Raw genomic sequence first — 22917 nt, 5'->3', positions numbered from 1 at the left:
GTTCCCAGTCTTGGCTGCACCTCCACATCTCCTGGGGAGCTTTACAATGCTGATTCCCAGGCTGCCCCCAGCCAGTTACATCAGCACCCCTGGGGCAGAGCCCAGTCTTCCCAGGTGATTGCATTGTGTAGCTGGGTGCAGAGCCATCCTGGCAATAACAACCTCCATTTTCCTCCACTCTCTGCCTTGCTTTTTCACTCTGGTTTCTCAAATTCAGAGGTGGGCACTGCCATGCCTGACACCACATCCTCCCTAACAGGGGCTTAGCAGATAATGTTCATGGCTGCTGTGATGATGATGATGATTTAAGTCACACTCCAAGGGCTAGAAGCATTCAAAAAGTGCTTTTCTATGACTTCATTAAAAAGTGTCCCTTATAAATATTGAAGGGATAGAAAGGATCAGTTCAAAAGTTGTACTTAAGGTCCAACAGGGGTTAAAAACAAAAATTCCTCTTGGCCCACAGCCAGCAAAATGGCCCATCTTCTGAGAGCTCTGCTGCCTTCTGGGCCTGGCCTGAGCTTAGTTCTTGTCCTTGGGGGACTGAGCGAGCCTCCCAAATGACCTTCCTGGCTCCCTTGACTCACAGGCGACTCCCGAATCTGCATGTCTGGGCCCCATCTGGCCAAGCTGTAGTGTATTCATTGGGTGTCCCTTGGCACATGGTCAAGCAGCAGTGCAGACTTAATGTAGTGAAGACCAGGTTCCTCCCCCCATCGCCCTGGAAAGCAGGACTCTTGTCCTGATTCCTCCTAATGGTGCCACTTCTCCTGTTCCCCAGGGTCAGATCTTCCTATGCCCCTCCTTCATCCCTGCAGCTGGTCTCACCTCTTCCCCTGCTCCCTTCTTAAAGCCCTGGCCCCAGTTCAAGCTCCTGTCTTCCTGGCTCACCCTGACTGCCTGCAGCTGCCAGTCTGGCTCCTCTTCAGAGCCTCCCAGGCACCACTCCCAGCAACTGGCCTCAAACACAAGTGGGCATGAGAGTCTACAGGCTGGAGGGACCGCAGTAGCTATCACTGAGCTTGCCCTCCACTGCTTGACTCCTCTCAACCCTCACCAGGTGCCCCAACTGGCCTCGGCCTGAGCTCCGACAGTGAAGTGGCTCTCAGTCCTGCTTCACCTCTTGACTCTGTATTTGCTCCTCCTACCTGGCAGCCTGTCTGGCTTTCTGTTGCTGCATGCAGAACCTAAGTGTTCCAGCTGTAACTCCCCATGAATCTGCTTAGTGAGGTGCCTCCGCTTCCAGCACAGACACATTTGGCCTATTCCACTCATCACACTTGGTCACACGGCCCCTTGCGGTCAGCCCTGCCACCCAGTCTTCCTGAACCTGCTGATCTTTCTTGCCACCAGCCTCCATTTACAGCTCCATCCACACTCTGCTCTCCTGGAACCCTCTGAAGTAAAGTGGCGTGTGCAGGTGCCCATGGGGCCTCCCTGTCCATACAGATGAGCCAGCAGAGGCCTGGTCGTAGCCCTGCACTGCCCGGCCCAGTCGTCTTCCTGAACTGCCTGAGAATTCTGGGCACGTGGTTTTCTCAGTTTGAAACCGTTGTCTGCCCTTTATGTGCATCCATTTCTCTGAAAGGAAAAACAAGAACATTTCTGAGGTGGAATAGCAGCTGCAGTAGCTGAACTCCCAGTGGGAGTCACTGATAAAAAGGACTAGAAACAGAATTCTAGATTTTCAGGTTCGCAAATGAGAAAACCAGGGCTGTGGCGCACAGGCACTTAATGCTAGAGTGAGAGGGGCACCCTGGATCTCTGCCCTTCCTCCTAGGACAGGGGTGGGGAACGTCTGGTCTGCAGGCCGTATACGGCTCACAAAATCAGTTGGTCTGGCTCTGCCAAGGCAACCACAGGCAGGACTTGAAATTCAATAAATCTAGGAGCATTTTTCATAGCTAATTTTTAAGTTGAAAATTTTGTATGGCCTGCAAATGATGTTATAAATATCCAAATGGCTCTTAGCAGAAAAAAGGTCCCCAAAAGGGCCTTGACCCTTTTGCTGACTAGGAAGGTACCTTTCTAGACACGTTGTCTGGTGGGCTGCACTCCTGGGTTACTGAGTATGTCCCCTTAGTCCCGGAGGAGGCCTGATGATTCCAGAGCACTTGACTTTTCCTAGCTCTAAGTGGTACTTCAGACCTCATCTCATTACTCATTTATGTTGCAACGCTTTAGGGTCCCCAAGGACAGCTTTGACATCCCCAGCTGGTGCCCAGAGAGTGCGCTGGGGGCAGACATGTCCCAGTTGATGGAGAGGCTCCTGTGGCCTCACTCCTAGAAGGCTGACAGATTGTCAGTGGAAGTGATCTGAGCCCCTGCCATGCCCAAGTTTATCCCAGGAAGGTGGGCCATGGATACAGAGTTTGGAAAGCAGGGAATCTGCAGGTGGATGACCTGTAGTAGTCACTATCTTTGGGACCTTGGGAAGTCCCTAGCCCCTCTATAACTCAGCATCTACGTCTATAAAGCAAGTACCAAGAGCTGGAAGGTTTAGACAGAACAACATAGGCAGAGCATCCACTCTGGTGCCTGGCACATTGCAGGTGAGTTCCTTGCTCCTGTAAACTCTGTGGTGGGCAGAGTACTGCACAGATGTTTATTAGGTTTAATGCAGGCTCAACAGTGCAGTCACTGTGATCACACATCAGTAACTAAGTCTTTATTGAGCAGGGGCTCAGGCCAGGCTAGAGCCCATGTGGGGATTTGGCAGCCCTGTATATGCTTAGTGCTCATAATAGAGATTTATAGAGATTACCACCTAGGCTCCTGTTTAGGTCTCGTGAATATCAGCACATATATGACTAGTCTAAGTGAAAAAGAGAGAGCCGGTGGCTCATCAACTGGGGAGCAAGGATTCCTGTAGACACCTATCTATGGCGTGAGCCCAGGACTCTGATCAGATGACTTAAGCTGCTGACAACCTGACTCTTCAGGACCACAAAGGATGAGGATTCTGGGGCAGTTGTGGCAACTCAGAAACTGAGATCCAGGGCTGGGTAGAAACATCCAGGTGAGACACCTATGTGCCACCAACTGCCCCTGCCAGCATGGGGCTTCCCCAAGAGAGTTTTTCAGCTTCACAGTTGACTGTTACCCTGTCACCTGTACCTGGATACTGCTGAGAGGTTCCTATAAAATGAATTTTGCATATAGAAAGCAAATAACTAGGATTCCCTATAAAATTAGAGGTATGTTCCAAGAGGTCAAGAGAAAGACTTCCCAGTGGTTCCATCTGAAAGGTTTGGCTGAGAAAGTGTTGCAGTGGATGCTGAACTTGTTTGTAACCTACAGCATCACTGGAGGAGGTGGGAAGTTTAGCCCCTTACCTAGCAGTTCATTCTCCTTTCTAGCTCTTACTTAACTCTAGGGTGTCCCATCTGCATTCTCTGCTTGCCTTTTACTTCACTTCGTCCCCTATAGCTATGGGATTTTCTTGGTCATGTCCTAGTATCTCATTTATTGCTGACAGCTTCCTGCCTAAACTGCCATCATTTTCTTTGTACCTGATGTTTAATAGTCAGTACAGGCATGCCTCAGGGACACCGTGGGCTCAGTCCGACAATTGCAATAAGGCGAGTATCACAATAACGCAAGTTTTGTTATCCTTTTGCTGGTGGAGGGTCTTGCCTTCAATTTGTAAAAAACGTAACATCTGTGAAGTGCAAATAAAGCAAAGCACAATAAAATGAGGTCTGCCTGTATTTATTTTAACTTAAGTTTCAGAATTTGGGATACCTGGGACAATGCCAGATATCCCTAAAATATATGCCTGTTTAGGGTGTTCATGATAAAAACTGTGTTCAAGGGAAATTTTTAAACTACTTAAGGAATCATTTCTTAGGGCCTGTTCTTGCATACCCACAGCAGATAAGCCTATACAGCAGCATGCATGCATAGGCGGGAGGAATGGGATTGAAGTGCAAGTGCCTAGCATCTGGTTCTAGAAATTTATGCAGATCACTGAGGGGAAGGAAGAGAAGGCATCCGAATTCATTGTACTCACAAGTATTCACAAGGTTTTAGAATAAAGAAAATCAACCCCATAAACAAAAATTCTTATTAACAGTACCAGTTTAAACTGCCTGCCAACCCTAATGAGGGCAGGTAGGCTGGGCAGTGCCAGGTGCTAGGGAAGCCGGATAGTGTGGCTCAGCATAAACCCATCGTAGGGCTATGAGTGGGGACTCCTGAATACACGGCCGGCCTATTAGCTGTGGGGCCCTGGGGAAGTTACTTAACCCTTCTGTGCCTTGGTTCCTGATCTGTAAAGTAAGGATGGTAACAGTAACAATTAGTGTACAGGGTTGTTGTGGGGACTAAAAGAAACCGTACTTGTAAAGTTCCTGTTGTAGTGCCTGGCACGTAGTAAGCACTCAGTAAATGTTTTGTTATTGTTCACAGCATGATACATGTCCTCTCTCCTACAAACAGCACCCACCTCCCAACTTGCTATGTGATGCTGTACCCTTCAGGTATTGAAATACACTCTAGGTCTAGGACCTCTTGTGTTTCTTCAGGATGTTTTCTTTTTCAACTTTTAAGTGTAATCATGCCCCACAGAGAGGTAGCAGGAGGCTTTTCTCCCTGGAATCAAAGCGACTCATTGAAAAGGCCACATTCTGCCCCAGGAAAGCCCAATGGGAATACTCCCTGATGGAGCCACCAGGACCAGAGGCCACACTGGGTTCTCACTCACGCTGGCCAAGGCTGTGTTTGCAGGAGCTTCCCATGGGAAGATTAGGGGTCACTGAGCTAGTGATTGCCAGCTAATGTCCTCTGCTGCTCAGCTGGGTGTGGTCAGTGGCTTTCCTTATTTTCTCTCCCTATAAACCTGCTATTTACTGTCATTTTAATCAGAATAACTACTGTTACCCTTGGCTTTTTATCTAGTTTCTTATGACGTAAGCTTTTAAAAAGAAACTATCTAGAACTTTTCAGGGAATCGCCACCAAGTAAATGGAGAGACGAGTATGTTGAGCCAAGCCTGGCGCCAGCCTCCCACTGTGCCCTGTGCTTTATATACATTGGTTTCCTTAATTCTCACATCAGCCTTGGGAAGTATATTTATTAGGCCTACTTTTCAGGTAAGAAAACAAATTCAGAGAGGTTAAGATACTTGCCCATATCAAGAAAGTAATAGAGCTAGAATTCAACTTGAGGTCTGTCTAACTCCAGAATCTACACTTTCTTTCCTCTTTAATATCCATTGTTATTATGCAAGCAATATTTTATCACATTTTCTTTATAAACTATTAAAACACTATAGGCAAAGCTAAAGAACCTTTGGACCTCCCCTACCCACCTCAGTGCCTTCCCTGGCTTTCAGTTGTACACTCTTTCCTCTACCACACCTCACCTGTAAAATAAGTGTTGTGATAAGAATACCCATTCTATCTGTCTTACCCAATTTTTTAAGAATCAAATGAGATAATGGACAATAAGGCATTTCATAAACTTTACAGCCCTCTGTATATGCTTATTGTTAGTGGTAGTGTAGTAACATACATTAGATAAGGCCCTTTATTGGGAGTATTTGTTTCTGGAAATTAATGGAATCTCAAACTTCTAGTACTCTACCAGGCCCTGCCCTGAGCCTGTCGGCTGGGATCAGTGTGGTATTTATAGGGCTAGGCTGCAGAATCACAGTTCTCCAGTAGGTGTCACCCTCTACCAGATCACTTCCACTACACCTTCCTACAGGACTTCTGAGTCCTTTTCATACTTTTAAATTGATGTTAAGGGTGGCCCAGTAATGTGGGAGTGGAATTAGGGCTGGAGAGAGCCCGGGGCAGGTAAGTAAGTAAGGGGCAGAGCACTCAGGATGCAAGCCAGTGAGGCTCAAGCCTCCACCTGAGGGAGCTCACGGATAAGCACGGAAAACCCAGGTCAGGGACCATCGCTTACTACAGTGATGCAGGCTATATCCAGGAGCTGTCCACTGTAAGAGGGACTCCAAAGTGACTGGCTATGTCTGGAGGAGTCAGGGATGGCCTCACAGAGGTGACATCTGAGATGGGTCCTGAAGGGTGAGAAAGACTCTTCCAAGCTGAGGAAGTGGGAGAGGCATTCCGGGAGCATCCTGAGTACTTATGAGCAGTTTGATGGGCCAGCACCTCACTGATGGGGTGGAGGGGGATGTGTGGGAGAAGGTGGACTAGAATAGAGGGAGATGTGGTCAGATTAGTAAGAAGCTTGAGGGGTAATGAACCATAAAAGATTTGTTTTTCCCATTTGGGGTGGGCCAGTGGGGTCTCAGACATGTGGAAGATGAATTAGATAGGAAGAGACTAGGCAGGGAGGCTAGGAGGCTGTTGTTGAAAGTCTTAGCCATCACAGGAACAGGCAGTGTTGGGAGGGAAGACACAGAATGGAAGCTATTTCCCAGAAAGAATTGCATGATTAGATGGGGTGGGAGTGGAGGTTGTTAATGGAAGAACTAAAGCTGACTTTGAAGTTCCTAGCTTGAGCAACTATTGGAGGTGGAGCCATTAGTTGAGACAGAAAACACAGGAGAAAGAGAGTCTAGATTGTGAAAATAGAAGGAAAGGAAAATTTATCTTTAGACTCCTTGAGTATGAAGTGCCTGTGAGATTGAGGCCCCCACCCCATTCCCCAGGTGGAGAGACATCCAGTAGGCTTTTGGATATGGTGGCCGGAGCTGCTGAAGAAAGGACAGAATAACAGTGGGAGGGCCACAGCATTCCCATTTCTGGACCCAGTTTCTCTTTCTGACCCAATTTATTCAAAAGAGACTCCCCCAGCCTAAAGCATCAACCCACAGCCTCATGACGATCACGTTTCAAATTGCTCCTCACCTGCATGGCGAGAAATGTATCCTGAGACCACAGGAAACCTTGTGGCACAACCACTGTGGAATGAGGAACACTCAGCAGGCCCCTTCTCATTGTCTCTTCTCTAAGTCTGAACCTATCTGCCCAAGAGGAGTGGTAGGAATGGCAGGCCCTCAAAGATGTTTGTGTGCTGGGTGGGCCTAGCAGGTGCTAGGTTAGCCCAAGCAGAGAAGCCCAAGCTCTTTTAAGAAAAGCCATTTGGGAAAAAAGAAAAGCAAAGCTGTTTGCCCCTTCCCTGTGTTTGTATTTGTGTGCATGTATTTGCCAGGGCTGTACCCCTAAACGGAACAGGAGGGCAGGCCTACATCTGGCAGACCTCTCCTTTTGCCATCACATGAGCAGCTCCAAGGAAGCCTACAGAGAAGCCCCCAAGGCAGGGGCCTGTCTGGAGCCGTGACAGCAGTCCTCACTGACCTTTGGGCAGTGTATTCATTTCCTGTGGCTGCTGTAACAAATTATCATAAATTTTGTGGCTAAAACAGAAGAAATGTATTCTTTTATAGTTCTGGAGGCCGGAAGTCTAAAATTAGTATCACTGGGCCCAAATCAAGGTGTTGACAGGACCACCCTCCCTCTGGCTCTAGGGGAGAATTTATTCCTTGCCTGTTAGAGCCTTTGGTGGCTACCGGCATGTCCTACCTTGTGGTGCATCATTCCATCATTCTGCCTCTGGTACACTTCCTCTGTGTTAAATGTCCCTCTTACAGGGAGACATGCAATTGCATCTAGGATCTACCCACATAATCCAGGATCACCTTTCCATCGCAGAATCCTTACTCATACCTGCACAGTCTTTGCCATATAAGGTAGTGTTTACAGGTTCCAGAGATGAGGACCTGATATCTTTAGGGGCCATTATTCAGAACTACAGGTAAGATGTGGGAAAGTTCTTTCATTTGCCTCTTACCACCTGCGAGTAAAGTGGGTGTCACTATCTCCATTTTAGCAATGAGAAAATGGGCTCTGCCAGCTAAGGTGCCAAGATCTACAGAGAGACCTTGGTCTATTGATGAACCCCAGGCCTAATAGGTCATAATTTTTTTTAAAACATATAAAGTCTATCCATCTTTTTTTAAAAGATGGTGGTACATTTAATCAAGCAGATAATCCAAACCTTATTTCTGCATTAGGTGACTTCTGGTTCTATTGTCCCTGATCTTGCTTGAGCGTCACCTCTATGGGAACTCAGCATGCCAGAACAGACCATAGCAGCCTTCCTGACTTCCCTGGCTGGGGCACAGCATGGGAGGATCTGGGCTTAAAGGGGGAGCCCTGCAATGGGGTGGGAGAGTCAGTCTGCAGTCCACTCTCAAGGTTAGACAAAGACCTGGGCCCAGAGAGCTCTTACCTGAAGCAGAGGGACCCCTGCCTGGGGTCCAGAGCCCGGCAATGAAAATAACCGTAACATTGAAAGCCCGTTTCACATTGAAAGCCCCGTACATCCCTGTACTTCTGCTTTTCTGTCTTTTATATCATTTTTTATATATGATGTTTCACATCCCCCTAGGAGGAAGACAGAGAAACAGTCCCTGTTTCATAGACTGAGAACTCAAAAGTAAAGGGGCAGGCAGCCAGCCCTGGGGTCAGCATAGGGGACTTAACCAGTGTCGTCTTCTTGGCCCCTTGGTGTGGGCCAAAGGGCCAGGATTGTGGATGGGTCCCATCACCTTGGAAAGGATTTTAGAAGCTGGATGCTCCATGGCAGCATGGGAAGCTCTTGTAGGCTGGGGCTGTGCTGTTCCTCGCGGTTTCTCCTGCCCCCATTCCCAGCCAGGTGTGTGGCCTGGGGCAAATCACTATGGTTGTCTGGGCCTGTGTTGTGTAACACAACGTTGGTGTAAGTGGTCTCAGGTCTCTGCTGACTTGGTTTTGCCCAAAACCCTCATCATCTGAGGATTTGAAGCAGCCTGTGTTGAAACCAGAGGCTTGGGCCTCCAGCCTTTTTCCGGTGACTGCCCCCTAAGAGCATTTGCCAGGAGTCCTTTTTCGCCACCAGCTGCATCCCCTGCAGGGAGGAATGTCTGCCTGCCAGTTCTCTACGGGCAGACAAGGCACTGAGGACGAATGGAAGATTGGGGCTTCTGGTTTGAGAGAAAGGAGCTCTGCGCTCAGGGCCAACATCATTTGGAAGCCAGTTTCCCTTATTCCAGGAAGGGCTGGCTCTGGCTTACTCTCGGGGAACCTCAGGGCCTTCCGGGGATACCTGTTCCACGTCCTTAATTCGCCCATCTGTTGGCGGACCCCAGATTCATCTGGGCGTCCCCTCTGGATTAGCCGCAGGAGGCGAGCAACTGGCTCTGAATCCCGCCTTTGTCCAGTGAAGCCAAGTGAGGAGGGGCTGAACGGACCCCCTGCCCCCACTGGAATGTCGGCTCGCGGCGCCCCCAGCCTCCCTCCTTTTCAGCTGCCTTCCTCGCTCACTTCCTGAGTCCCACTGATCCCACCACCAAACACGCACACGCGCGCGCGCGCGCACACACACACACACACACACACACACGCGCGCACACACACACTTCCTGGCGGCCCGGCGGCCTCGTTCCCAGCTCGGTGATCCCCGCCGTCTGGGCTGGGGGGGGGGGGGTTCGGAAAAACGACCTTTTGTTATTCAAATCACACCCTCGCCGCGCGCGGGGCCACGGGCCCCGAAATCGGCCCATTGGTTCCCACCCCCGTCCCCAGCTCCCCGCCCCCGGCTCCCTGCCACCCCCACCGGGGCACCCCCAGCTGATTTCGGGATTTCCCTGCTCCCGGGGGCTCGCCGCGCGGGTCCTCCCGCTGGGCTTTGCCTCCCCGCCCCCGTGCGCGCTGCGGCTCGGCGCTCGGCCCCCTCCCCCTCCCCGCCTCCCCTCCCCCTTCCCTTCCTTTCTCCGGTCCAGCCTCGGTCCTGCCGCCGCCGCCGCCGCCGCCTCACCCGGTCCGCGGGGCCCTGCCGGCCGCCCTCCCCGCAGCATGGCACCAACGGGGCTGGATTAGCCGGGAGCAGATTTGGGGGAAGCGGGATCTCAAGGGGTGGAGGGTGCCCTGCAGCCTCGGTCATGGATGTGAGCAAGATGGTAAGTGAAGAGCAGGGGCTCTGCCCTGGAGCCCCCCCCCCCGAACTTCCCTCTCTCTTTCCCCCTCCCGGTTGGCTGGATCCATTGAAAGTTTCTGGATTGTTGATCCTGCCTGTTGGTCCCAACTCCAGGCGAGGTGGAGAAGGGAGTCGGGCCAGGATTCTGGAGGTGGCTGGCGGACACGGATGGGGCTCCCGGTTTCCCGCCGCGCTGCCGCCAGGGCTGCCCCGGAGAGCTCGCTAGACTCCAGGGAGAGAGAGAAGGCTGTGAGCTCTCCTCCCAAATTGGAAAACCAGCCTGGTGTGTGTGTGTTGGGCGGCGGGGGGGAGGGGGAGGTTAGAGAGAGCTGCAGGAAGGGGGCTCGACCCCTCCCCTCCAGATCCCTTGCTTGCACACCTATTTGAGATTTATGGAAAGATTTTTGGACTGAGCCGGTGGGCAGGAGGGCACAGGTGTGTGGCCTAGGAGAGCAGTGTGGAGGAGCTAGGGCGTTAACCACCCTAGAAGATGAGGGGGCAGGAATGGAATCCTTGTCATAGATGGGGGATGTTCTAGATTTACCACTTGTAGACTTCAGCTGCCTGGGCCTGAGGATCACCAAACGCCTTTGCTTTTCTCCCTGGAGGGGGCTGATCAGGGCAACCCTCCACCCCCAGGAACACAGTGGGAGGTGAATACATTGCTTGTTAATTGAGAAGCAGTTATTAGGGGAAAGCCCTCTGTGATTTAAGGGACTCTGAAGGGAGGGGGTCTCTGGGAGCACTTGTAGGTGTGGGGCAGGTTTTCTCAGGAGTCCTGATTGGCTGCTACTCTGAATGAAGACTTAAGGGTGCCCTTGAGATCACTACTACCCTGACCCTGGCTTTAGACCAGGGTAACACATCCCCCACTCCCAGCCTTACAAACTTTGAGGGCCTGTCAGGCTAGAGAGGTACCCTATGATGGCTCTGCTTCAGAGGAAAGGAGTTAGGTTGGGATGTGTCTGGGGGAGGGGGAGGGGTCTGCCTGTACCTTAGGGATACGAAGGTACTAGAATATGAGTTCATCTTGTACAGAATTAGGCTAATTTTCCCAAAGAGTGCCCTTTTGAAGCAAATATCTCTGTGGAAAAGGCAGGTAGGTTCCTCACCCTGCCAGGCCTTTGGCATTCTGTCTTGGGTGGAGGACAGAAGGAAGGCGAGCAGATTACAGGTTACAATCGTTTCTTCCTATGGCTAAAGACCAGTCTCAAACTGAGTGCTGCCCCTGGGGTTGGGGTGAGGGGCTTCGTTGGCTCCCATCTTCCTATAAGGATGCATACCTGTTTATGTTTGGGCAGTGCCAAGAGGCTTGACCACCATTCCCTATGTGTGAACCATGAAAGCTCACTTTCTTTGGCTATTAGAACTATCCCTCAAAAAAAAAAAAAAAAGTAATCTATGCAGCTGTGGGAGTGGGGGGGTGGAAAACTGACCAGCTGCCAGGCCCTTTCCTAGAGGTGTTGTAGCCAGACCAAAGAGTCACCTGTCCGGGCTATAGGGGGAGGCATGAGGGATCTGAAGCTCTAGTCCAGTGGCTGCAAAACAGCTATTAATGCAGGCCCCAATCAGAAGGCCACAGCTACAAGGGGCTGTGGGGGTCTGAGAAGGGACTGCGCTGCAGAATTCAGATGGAGGATGAGGCCCTAGTCTGGCTCTTCAAGGCTGGAAGGTGTTGGCTTTGCTGAGAGCAGGGAGGGGCATCGCCCGTTGGGAGAGTCACAGGAAGAGGAATGGGCAGAGCCCATTGAGTAAAGCTGAGGACCTCTGGCTGGGACAGAGGTTTGAGATCTGGAAATGTTGAGATCATTGGTTGGGGCTAGACCAGAAAGCCAGCCAGGGTGTTCCAACCTTAGCCGGTAGGCACTGGGTAAACTCGGAAGAATTTTGGGCACAGAAAAGGCATATGTATTGCCTCTTTCTCTTTTAGCTTGGGGTCCAAACAAAAGTGATATTAGATTCTCATTAATTATTGAGCAGCTAAATGCCCAGCCCAGAAACTGTTGTCCTCAGCTCTTTGTAAAGAGCACAGACCCTGGACTGTGTAGCGAGAAGAACCTTACCCACCCCTGGGAATTGGTACCTGCTTCCCATTCCTGCAGTGGCCCCAAGTTACTATTTGTTCTGACCATTAAAGCCCCATCTCCAATTTGAAGTCTTCAGTCTGGAGGTCCTTGGCTCCAGGGTCGACCTCAAACCCAGCATGTTCACCGTAAGCTTAGCAAAGCCCAGCATCAGCCTTGGGGGTTTCTTTAGCTTATCGCTGAATGAGAAAAGTAAATTCTAGTTCACCCAACTCCCTGCATGCATTTGAGCAAGTTTCTTAGCCTCTTAGCCTCATCTGTAAAGTGAGGACAGTAATATAGGCATAGCTCATTTTAGTGTGCTTCACAGATACTGCTTTTTAAAAAAAACACACAAATTGAAGATTCGTGGCAACCTTGTACGAAGCAAGCTTATTGGCATCATTTTTCCAACAGGCTCAGAAAATGGTTAGTATTTTCTAGCAATAAAGTATTTTTAAATTAAGGTATGGACATTTTTTAGACATACTGCTATTGCACACTTAGTAGACTACAGTATAGTGTAAACATAACTTTTATATAGACTGGGAAGACAGAAAATTTGTGCGAGTCACTTTATTGCGATTCACTTTATTGTGTGTCACCTGGAACCAAACCCAAAGTGTCTCCCAGGTATGCCTATAGCTGCCTTGAATGTTCTCATGAAGGCCAGGAATAATTCTTTTAAGGCATAGGACCTGGCATAGCAGGTCCTTTGTACATGGTAGCTATTATGATAATGATGGTCTCCAAAGTCTCATCTAAGATGTCTGATTCTATACACACACACACACACACACACTCACCCTTTATTTTTCTTGATTGTCCAGAAGAGCTGAGTATAGGCTGTATTTCAGTTGCCTGCTGCTGGGACCGATTCTCCTATGTCGATTTTCTGAATGGAGGTGCAAATGACTGGGGAGAGTGGACTCACCAGCTGCTATGACTGATGAATTTTTGATGACATCAGGTATCTGCCCAAGGGAGAGCTGGTTTAACCTGGCACTTGCAGGTAAAATGCAGGTGCCTTTTGGGGGTTGATGATGGAGTCAGTGCCTTTACAGAACACAGAGAATGCAGAGCTGTAATTTGGGGAGCAGAGTAAACACTGTTAATTCTTACAAAAGAACGTATAGTTTATATAATTTATGTTGGTATAGTGCTATATAGTTTACAAAGCATTTTCACATCTGTTCTTGTTTATTACAATCCTGTGAGGAAGGCAGGGCAGAAATAATAAGCCACATTTTATAGATAAGAGAACTTAGGTTCCGCAAAGTGAAGCCCTGGATCCCTTACAAGTGGTGGAGCCAGGTCTTGTACCCAGTTCTCCTGGTCACCAAAACATACACTCTGATGACAAAGTAAATAAAGGGTAAGGAAAAAGATTCAGTGACCAGATTTTAGAATGGATACAAGCTAATCTAAAAAGATAAGCTGGGAAGTGGTCTTTGGTGTCTGGGTCCCCTAGGAGAGAAGATCCAGAGAGACGGGATTAGCACCTGTCTACCGGTAGACTATGCACCTCCTCAATCACCTATGGCTATTTTTAAAACTTGGGGTTTCTTCATGAATCTCAGCTGCCCCCTCAAATCTGAATCACCTGACCCCTGGGATCCTCCAGCTTACACAGCAGGAAGGTGGGAGGAGTGGAGAAAAGGTTTTTTCAGGCGTTCTGAGTAAATGATAATGATGGTGGGTCAGGAAAAAGCTTCAGGTCAACCTGCTGTGGCTGCTGGTGTGCGTGTGTATTTGCTGGGTTGAGTTGGGGCATGGAAGAAGGAAATGCCAAGCTGGGGAGATCCCAGTGTAGAATGATACCAAGGACTCTACTCACAGCCCACATTGGCTAATCGCTGTGGAAAGGACGACATCCTCTCACTTAGGGTGTGAGCTAAATAATTAGTTAAAGCTGGGCATAGGTGACAAGGGTGAAACCAGAGCAGTTTTCAGCCCTGAGTCACAAAATCAGTCTAGTGTGTTGTAGCCAGCATTTGAAATAGTGAAATAGATCAGAAAACATCCAGTTGTATTCCATGTAAGGAGGTAAGCATTAGTTCATGAAACTGGTTTTGGTTGTATATACACACGCACGCAGAGTGAGAAAAGGTTTGGACTCTGACCTAGAGAATGTCCAGAGAAAGGCAAGGAGGATGTCAGCCTCGTGAGAAGGCTTGAGGGCCTATTGCCATCTGACTCACTGAATTCTGTCAGGAGGAAGAAGTTGTTTATCTCCACATGGCTCTGGGATTTGTTTTCTAGAGGTGGCAGATTTTGGCTGGCTAGGACTTCATCACCGCAGGGCCATCCTATGGGAAAATCGACTCCCTGGAGAGAGAGAGAGAGAGAGAGAGAGAGAGAGAGAGAGAGAGAGACCCAGAGCCTTTCCGGCCACTGGAGCTGCTCAGGGACCTGGAGGAGCATGGCCTCTGAGTCCTTGCCAACCTGGAGACTCCGGCTCAGCACTCAGGCTCTGGAAACAGCCCTCAGAGACCTGTGGGTTCACGGCCACGGTCTAGTATGGCTGGCCTTGCTGAAGGGCAGCTCATTTGAACACTGGGGAGCAGTTCCGAAGACGTGAGTTGACACATCCTGGTTTTGGACATCACCTACCAGTTTCTAAAACTCAGCAGAGCATCACAGATCAGCTGCTTCTCTATCCAGCCCCTAGAGTAAGGTCAGGGGTCATGGATGACATGGGCCTCAGCCAAGTGCCAGTGGGGAAGGAAATCTGTAATTTGACTCCTTTAAAAATGCTTAGGGGGGGAAAAAGTTTTTTATTTACTGTATAACTGCTATTACTTATTGTCACTGACCACTGAGATTTTATTCAAGTGATTCTAACTAAGATGAGGTTCAGTTCAATTCAGACACATTAATACCCACTTTATGCCCAGGCCCCTGGGTATAGCTGTTAAGATGTTAGGGATCCAGAGCTGAGGTGACTGAGCTGTCCATGGAAAAGCTTAGAGTCAACAGAGGGAGCCCGATGTTTCCTTGAAATGCATTGAGTGGGATGACACATAAACACTTATAATTGACAGAACACTATCACCTGGATTATTTTCTCCCTCAAAACAGCCTTGAGAAACAGGATTTAGTGCCCTCAGGGCCACTCCAAGTCATCCTGCCAGTCAGGTCTAAGTTCAGAGACAAACGTAGGTTTTAAGACATCCCAGCCCACAGACAGACCCTTCCTTCCTGCTGTCTTCCCCCTCAGCTTCCCCTGCCCCCCAGCACACACACACAGCTGGTGATTTTCTTGAAGAGCACGTCCAGGGGCTGTTTCCACTCCACCTTTGTCTCCTTTCTTGTCTGAGAGGTCCCAGTCCAAAGCCAGACCAGCATGTGGTCTGGCAGCTGTCCCTGAGCCAAAGAATTCCAGCATTTGTTATGCTGCCTGGGGCCCAAAGAAGTTAAGCTATAGATCTTTTAGGAAAGAAAGAAAGAAAAAAAGCCTGTCTCCTTTATGTTCCCTTCTGTCCTAAGGAGTCTTTGATCTGGAGGTGGTTCCCGTGGATAGGACTAGAGGGTGGGAGACTATTTGTACATGTGAGTGGGAGCCACCTAGAGTCCACAGCATCATTCCCGCACATGGAGGATCAGGGAGCATCTTCTGTGTCCTGAGATTGCACTAGATGCTGACCAGGGCCTTTGCAGTCACATAGGCCAGAGGCTAAATCCCAAACACCGCTTGCCACTCTAGGACTATGGACAAGTTAGTTGACCTCACTGTCTCCCGCTTCCTCATCTCTTGTAGGGATTGGTGTCTGCAGGCATGGGAGGGGTTGAGATGGCCTGTTTAAAGTTCCTGACACATGGGAGGGGCTTACTAAGCCACAGCTACAATTATTAGTATTTTTGTTCATTCATTTAGGCAACAAATAAAATCTTAAAAACTTCAGGCGAAGGGATAGAATATTCCTTCTTTCAGAATGACCCATCTGCTGGGTGAACTCAGTGGTAGGGCAATCAGACATGCTATAAGTAACTATAGTACATGGGGTAAAATGCATGGAGTACATCTGAAGGGAGTGCTTGTGGAAGAGGGTGGGATTAATGACTTGGCACTAGAGGAAGAGCCTCACTGAGAAAACTGTTGAAGGGGCAGAGGAGTTCCCCCAGGGGGTAAGGAAAGGAAGGGCGTTCCAGGCAGAGAGAATCACCCGTGCAAAAGCATGAGGTCATGAGACCACAGGTGTGTCAGGAACTCCCTGCGGTTTATGCTAGGCGAGTAGGTGCAGTCCCTGTCACTGAGGGACTAGCAAAGTACCCAGGACAAGGGATCCTAATCTTTTTATACCTCAGTGCTTCCTGGAAGATGTGTTTAAACTGTCTTTTGAAGAAGGGGAGCAGCAATTTTATTGACAAAAACACATGATGCACACAGTAGGTGCTCAATGAATGGATAAAGTGATGAGAGACTACATTTCAGTAGAGAGAGTGTGCTGTGTGCAGGCAGACGGATGTTGAGTAGGTTTTTTAGAAGCAGGGACAGAGGAATGAGAGGACAGATGAGTGGGTGCGGGGTGTGAGACCCAAGTGAAAAATAATCGGCAAGTGTCCAGTAGAACCAGTAATCGAGGCCATCTCCACTGGATGGTCAGGCTTGGAGGTGCTATTCTGGCCAACAGGCTTGTACCTCCTTCTGGTCCCAGTGCTGGAGATGGACCTCACAGTTGCCAGAATAAGCGTGGGAGCTACAAACTGTGGGTTGGGGAGAAGTTTTTTGAAATGAACATTTCTTTAATTTTCTATCATAACCTCTCTTGGGGTGCACTGCCTCATTTTCAGCCTCATTTTCTGGGACCTAAAATAGTTTTCTCTTTCTGGAGTTCTCTCAGGCTGGATTCTTTGGAAAAGAGTCTTCCCAAATCACTGCCTCCCTAGCGCCACTAGCTCAGAGATCAGTGTCAGCGGTCTTGACCAGGGTTCTGGAGGTCATCCTTTTTGTCCTGTACATATGTTGAGATTGTCTCCCGAATCAGCAAACACTGAAGGCCTGTGCCAGGCACTGAGAATATGAAAGGGAACGGTATCATTTGAAAATTCCTGCCTTCGAGGAGGTGGACGAGAGAAATAATTATAATATAGAGTGATAAGTGCCATATTAGAGATTTAAGGAAAATCCTAGAGAAATTCAGGTAAGGAATAATTAATTTTGCCAAGTGGTATGGGAGGTAGTTTGGGGAAAGTGACATTGCAGACCATTCATTCATTCATTGATTCAGAAAATATCAATGGAGTACCCTTCATGCACCAGTTGCTGTTCTAAGCACTTGGGGTACTTTGGTGAACAAAGGTCCCTGCTTTATGGAGCTGCCCTCTGTGTGTGTGAGTGTGTGTGTGTGTGTGTGTGTGTGTGTGTGTTAAGATAATAACAAAAAATGTAAATTGTATAGGATGTTGGAAAGTGATGAGTTATCTGGGAAAAGGGAATGGAGTATGCAAAAGTGGCTGCAATTGCCCTAAGGATGCTTGGATAAGAATTGTTAAAGGGGGGTGGGCCAGTCATTCCGAGCTGGCATTTTCCCTGGCCACCAGTGGACCGTGGGACCCCCATTCCTGGTTTGTCACTAGCCTACGATCTGGCTGAAACTTTGCATCCCAGCGCAGCCCTGGCTCGTTGCCGAGAGTCGCCTGAATCTGGACCTCAGGGAACTGGCCTCATGCCCCAGCTGCCCTGTGTTCTCTTCCTGCAGTCCATCCACCTTCAGGTGCAGGAGTCAGCTGTACTGTAGAGAGAGCACTGCCAGCTCATCAACCCCTCAGATTTCATAGAAGTTGGAGGGGAGATCCTGCCTCTTGTTTCCAACAAATCTCCATTAAAGGAGCTGAGTGTCAAAGAGCAGTTCTCTGGCCGTGGCCCTGGGGGTAAACTTGGTGTCATCAACACTTTAGGAGGCCCTCTCAACCATATCTAGGTCACATCAGCTAGAATGAGGGTGGGACAACAGAGCACTTTGGTTTGTCTCATTCAGTTTTCAGAAAAGTGTGATTCCTCCTCTATGTTCATGGTGAAGAAACTGAGGTTCAGAAAAGTCACACAGCTGGCAGGACTGACTCATCATTTTGAATGCTGGGCTCTTCCTGTGGCAGCTTTTGACCATACTTTGGTTTCTCAGCTCCTGAGGGGAGACAGCCATGAGTGCTACTGATGCTGTAGCTTGGGGGATTTGGGGCTCCCCCGCCTGGGATACATCTTTTTTCCCTTCTTTTTTTTCCTTTTAACCCTTACCCGAGGATATGTTCACTGGTCTTTAGAGAGAGGGGAAGCGTGCGTGTGAGGGAGAGAGAGAAACATCGATGTGAGAGAGAAACATGGATTGGCCACCTCCTACACACGCCCTGATGGGAGATCGCACCCGTGACCTTCAGCACATGGGACAACGCTCCAGCCAATCAAGCCTCATCGGCCAGGGCTGGGTACATCTTAATATCATGTAGCTATGGTCATTAGCAGCTGTGATGAGGAAACAGGTAAACGTTTAACTTGTGCTATTTTTCAGGAAATATTAAAAAATGTAAAGAAATAAAGACAAAGCATACTCCCACCATGCAAAACTACCGCTAACAATTTGGTATAGATCCTTATAGACCTTTTTCTTCATGTATGTATGTATGTGTGTGCACACATGCACACGTGCTGGGTTGAACTGTATGGCAAGTGCTGTTATAGTCAAAAATGATGAAATTTTCATTTGATTCAACCAAATACAAGCATACACATAGACAAATGCACACATATTTAAACAAAATAGAGCCATTCCTAATTACAGTTTATAGATGTTTATTTTAGCTTACACTATGCTACAGGTCTAGAAACAGTGCATCAAAGTGGTGAAGTCCTGCATTCTGGGGTTCAAATTCTATCTCCACCACTTACTCACCTGGACAGGTTACTGAGGCTGCCTATGTGGGTTTTCCCCCTCGTATAGTGGGGAACTTGCAGTATCCTCTACATAGAGTTGTTGTGAGGGTGTAGGAGTTAGTATGTATGTCAAATGCTTAGACCAGTGTCTGGCCCATTGGCCAGGATAAGAGTATCTATCCATTCACTGCTTTAAGTTTTAAGATTTGGGCTTTTAAGAATTCTTTTCATTGGCCCAGGCCAAGGTTATGGGTTCTATCCCCAGTCAGAGCACATACAAGAATCAACCAATGAATGCACAAATAAGTGGAACAACAAAGCAATGTCTCTCTCTCTCTCTCAAAATCAACCAGTAAATTAAAAAAAAATTTTTTTTAAAGAAATTTTTTTTTTATGTCTTTTGAACTGAGTGGGGCATGCAGGGCAAGGTTGCTTGGACGATTCTTTCCTGTCGCTCTATAACTCTGTAAATTGGGCTCTCTTTTCCCTGTCTCCTTTTTGCCTTTTCACACTCCAGCAACCCTAGCAGCCCACCAGTCCCACATTGGGCGCTGGCCCCCACTCTGTGCCTTGGCGCTGGTCCCTTCCCCTGAATGCCCCTGCACGCCCCTTCTCCAGGCTGGCTCATCGGGTTGTCCGCCTTTCCTCAGAGAAGGGCAGCCAGACACAACACTTCAGCCTGGGTTAGATGCCTGTGTCCAGGCTCCCTGCACTCTGCACTCACCAGTGTCTCTCCTCTAAAACTGGCTGTGTTCACCATCTTTCCCCCCATCTAGACTGTACTCCTTAAAGCCAGGACTTACGTCTTACTCACCTGTTAGCTGACTTAGTACAGCGCTTGACACATACTCAGTATATGATTTGGTGGGTGAATTTAGTGAATGAATAAAATCATGACTGACTAATTAATGGCAGGACTTAAATAAATGGAGATGGTTTGGGGAGGGTGGTTAATCTAGGTTATAGGGATGGAATGAAACAAAGATGTGGGTGAACCCTTGGACGTGCCTGGCATGGTTGGTGCTGTGCTTTAGAAACAGAGATCTGGCCATGTGTGAACAACAGGAGCTGGTAGCCCAGTGGAATGTCAGGCCTTGATGCCCTGCGTGGGGCTCTTTGGGTGACTCTGTCCACATCCCTAGACTTCTCTTGAACCTCATGGCTCGTCCACTAAGGAAGGGCTTTCCTTCACCCCTCGAGAAACAGAAGTGAGAGTTCCTGTCTGCTCTGCATTCTGAGGAAGTCTACCACAGCCGCACAGCTGATGATGAAATCCACCTCCAGAATTAGCAACCACCCCTCTCTCCACTGTAGAAAACTGTTTAGCAAATCCTTCTCAGCTTGTTATTACTTCCTGTGTCCGGAGCTGGAAGTATCCATCAGGACTCCTGCCTGCCGGCTGGGACATTCCATGGCCTCCCAAGTGTGACCAGACCCTGCATCTCAGTCACTCTCTTTTCTTTGGCTCTCACCTGAGATCAGTGAGGCCTGTGCTTTTGTTGTGTGTTAATAAGGACTTCAGTTTCTGGACCCCCGGGCTTGATGTTGACTTGAGTGTTCTCTCAGTGGAAATGAGCCTGAATTATCCCAGACCTGGAAGGATATAGCTGGGATTGACGGGCCTAAGCCTGGAGTGAGATCTTGATGGAAATCATGGCTCTGCTGCTTACTAGCTGGGCCATCTAGCTAGTCAGGCCTCACAACTAGTTGGGCAGGTCACTTAACCCTTCTAAGTCTGTTTCCTCACCTCGTTGGTAGAATTAGCAAGTCCCAGTGTTACTGTAAGGGTTAAATAAAATAATGTGTGCAAGTGAATCTGGGATCTATTACAGTCCAGGAGAGGTTAATTGAATTAGAGAATGAGAGCCTGAACACAGTGAGGTGGAGACTATTCATTCTGTGTTTTAGATAAGAAAATTGAGATCCAAAAGGAAGGGGGGTGGCAGGGGGAAGAAGAAGGAAGTTGAGAAAAAAAATGACAGGGAGCCTGAATATTCTTCCTTATACTTCTCTGCTTCCCCCAACACACACACATACATACTGCCAAGCCCCTGGGCCTCTCTTCCCAAAGGAAGCACCATCAGTTCCATCTCTCCTTCCTGAAAGGCCTCATTGAAGGACACCAAAGTGACCAAGTATATCTGAGTATTGATTCTATCTAGGTCCAATTAGTTTTAAAGCTGGAAAGGCAATGAGAAAGAGAAGGGTTGTTGTGAGGAAAAGTGAAGGGGATGGGGGAAGAATTGGCCTGGAGGAGGAGGCAGAGGGCTGGCTTCATTTTTTTCTTCTAGTCGGGAAAGGGCCTTTAGCGCTGCTCTCTGGCCGGCCTGTGCGTCCCCCGGTCCGGGCAGCCCACCACTTTCCTTGATGATACGTGCGCCACCTCCCCCCGCCCCCCCATCCTACTCTCAGCCATAACCTGTTTTGCTGTGAAATGAGATGAGACGCAATCATGAGAAAGCGTGCGCGTCTGCCCACACCCGTGTCCATACTCTGTGACCTGACCTGTTATTCTAAACGGGTGGCTGCCTCCTGTTGTGCACTGTATCCCTTGCCCATTCCAGTGACACTCCTTTCTCTTCCCTTACATATAGACAAACAAGCTATACTTTTTTCCATTTAAAACAGGGAAACCTAGACCTCGCCTTCTTCCTCTGCCTCCTTGCTGCCTCCAGTTCCCCTCCTGCCCTTTCTTTCATGAATCTCCGATCAGGTTCTCCCCCCTCTCTACCAGAAAGCCCTGGTAAAGGCCACCACGACGTTCAGTCTGATGGTCAGTCGCCAGCTCTTGTGCTGCTTGATCTGCTGGCAGCGTTTAACACAGTCGATCGCTTCCAGGTGAAATTCATTTCTCCACGTGGCTTCCAGGTTGCCACATTCTCCTGGTTTCCTCCTAGATCATAGGCCGTTTCTTTTCTGTGTCCACTACTCATTCTCTTTTAAAATGTTTTTATTGATTTTAGAGAGAGAGGAAGGGAGAGAGAGATAGAAACATCAATGAGAGAGAAACATTGATCAGCTGCCTCCTGCATGCTCCCCACTGGGGATCGAGCCCTCAACCTGGGCATGTGCCCTGACTGGGAATTGAACTGGTGACCTCTTGGTGCATGGGATTATGCTCAACCACTGAGCCACACCAGCCAGACTATCTCTCTTTCTTGAATGTTGGGTATGCTCAGGCTGCCCCCAGATTTCTCATCTGCACTGACTCCTTAGTACACTTACTCTTCTTAAATCCCATCTCTATATTCTGCTGACTACCAAACTGATACGTCCAGCTCAAAACTCTTGAATCCCAGGCTTGCACATCCCACTGCTCTTTCATGGCTCCATTTGGATATTTCATAGGCCTCTCACATTTGACATGTCTGAGAACAAGCTCCTGTCTGCCTCACCCCAAATCTACTTCTTCCATGGTTCTCTCCATCTTGATAAGGGCAACTCCGCCTCTCTAGTTGCTCTGGCAAATTATCATGGTGCCATCCTTGAATCCTTCCTCACACTCTTCATCCATAACATCAGCACGTCCTGTGAGCTCTGCCTTCAGAATATCTCTGACCACATCTCTGCCCCTCCACGGTGACTAGCCTGACCTGAGCTACCATCACCTCTGGCCTGAATTAATGCAGCAGAGTCTTAATTGTCCTCCCTGCTTCCACGCTGGTCCCTGCAGTCTCTCCTTGGCATAGCAGCCAGAAGGACTCTCTTTAAAAAATGAGTCAGGCCCGGCTGGGCGTGGCTCAGCGGTTGAGCGTCGACCTAGGATCTAGGCGATCGGGGTTCGATTCCCTGTCAGGGCACATGCCCGGGTTGCGGGCTCGATCAATGACTCTCTCATCATTGATGTTTCTATCTCTGTCTCTCCCTCTCCTTTTCTCTCTCTGAAATCAATAAAGATAAATTTTAAAAATAAATAAATATTGAGTCAGGTTGCATCACCCCTTTGCTCAAAACCTCCCAGTGGCCCCTGTCTTACTCATAACAAAGACTGGTCCTTACAGTGGTCCACAAACCCCTTGTATTCAGCCCCTCCCGTCTCAGACCTCCGGG

At 48.8% G+C, this 22917-nt stretch overlaps 1 protein-coding gene across 3 annotated transcripts in view; it reads left to right on the top strand.

Moving 5' to 3' along the window:
• The window catches only part of HIP1 (huntingtin interacting protein 1), a 136852-nt gene that overhangs the window by 49255 nt on the left and 64680 nt on the right, over positions 1 to 22917 (top strand). The window contains exon 1 of one of the 3 annotated variants that reach the window (XM_081133482.1): positions 9716 to 9916. The exons of the other annotated variants lie outside the window; for them this stretch is intronic. Within the exon in view, the coding sequence (XP_080989608.1) occupies positions 9899 to 9916 (18 nt within the window). The 5' untranslated portion in view covers positions 9716 to 9898. Of the gene's footprint in view, positions 1 to 9715; positions 9917 to 22917 lie in introns of those variants that run through there. 3 annotated transcript variants of the gene reach the window in all.

Source organism: Miniopterus schreibersii, assembly GCF_964146895.1.
Source record: "Miniopterus schreibersii genome assembly, chromosome: 3".
Classification (NCBI taxonomy): Eukaryota; Metazoa; Chordata; class Mammalia; order Chiroptera; family Miniopteridae; genus Miniopterus; species Miniopterus schreibersii.
Note: the sequence above shows the minus strand (reverse complement) of the source record. Positions and strands in the feature narration are given on the sequence as shown.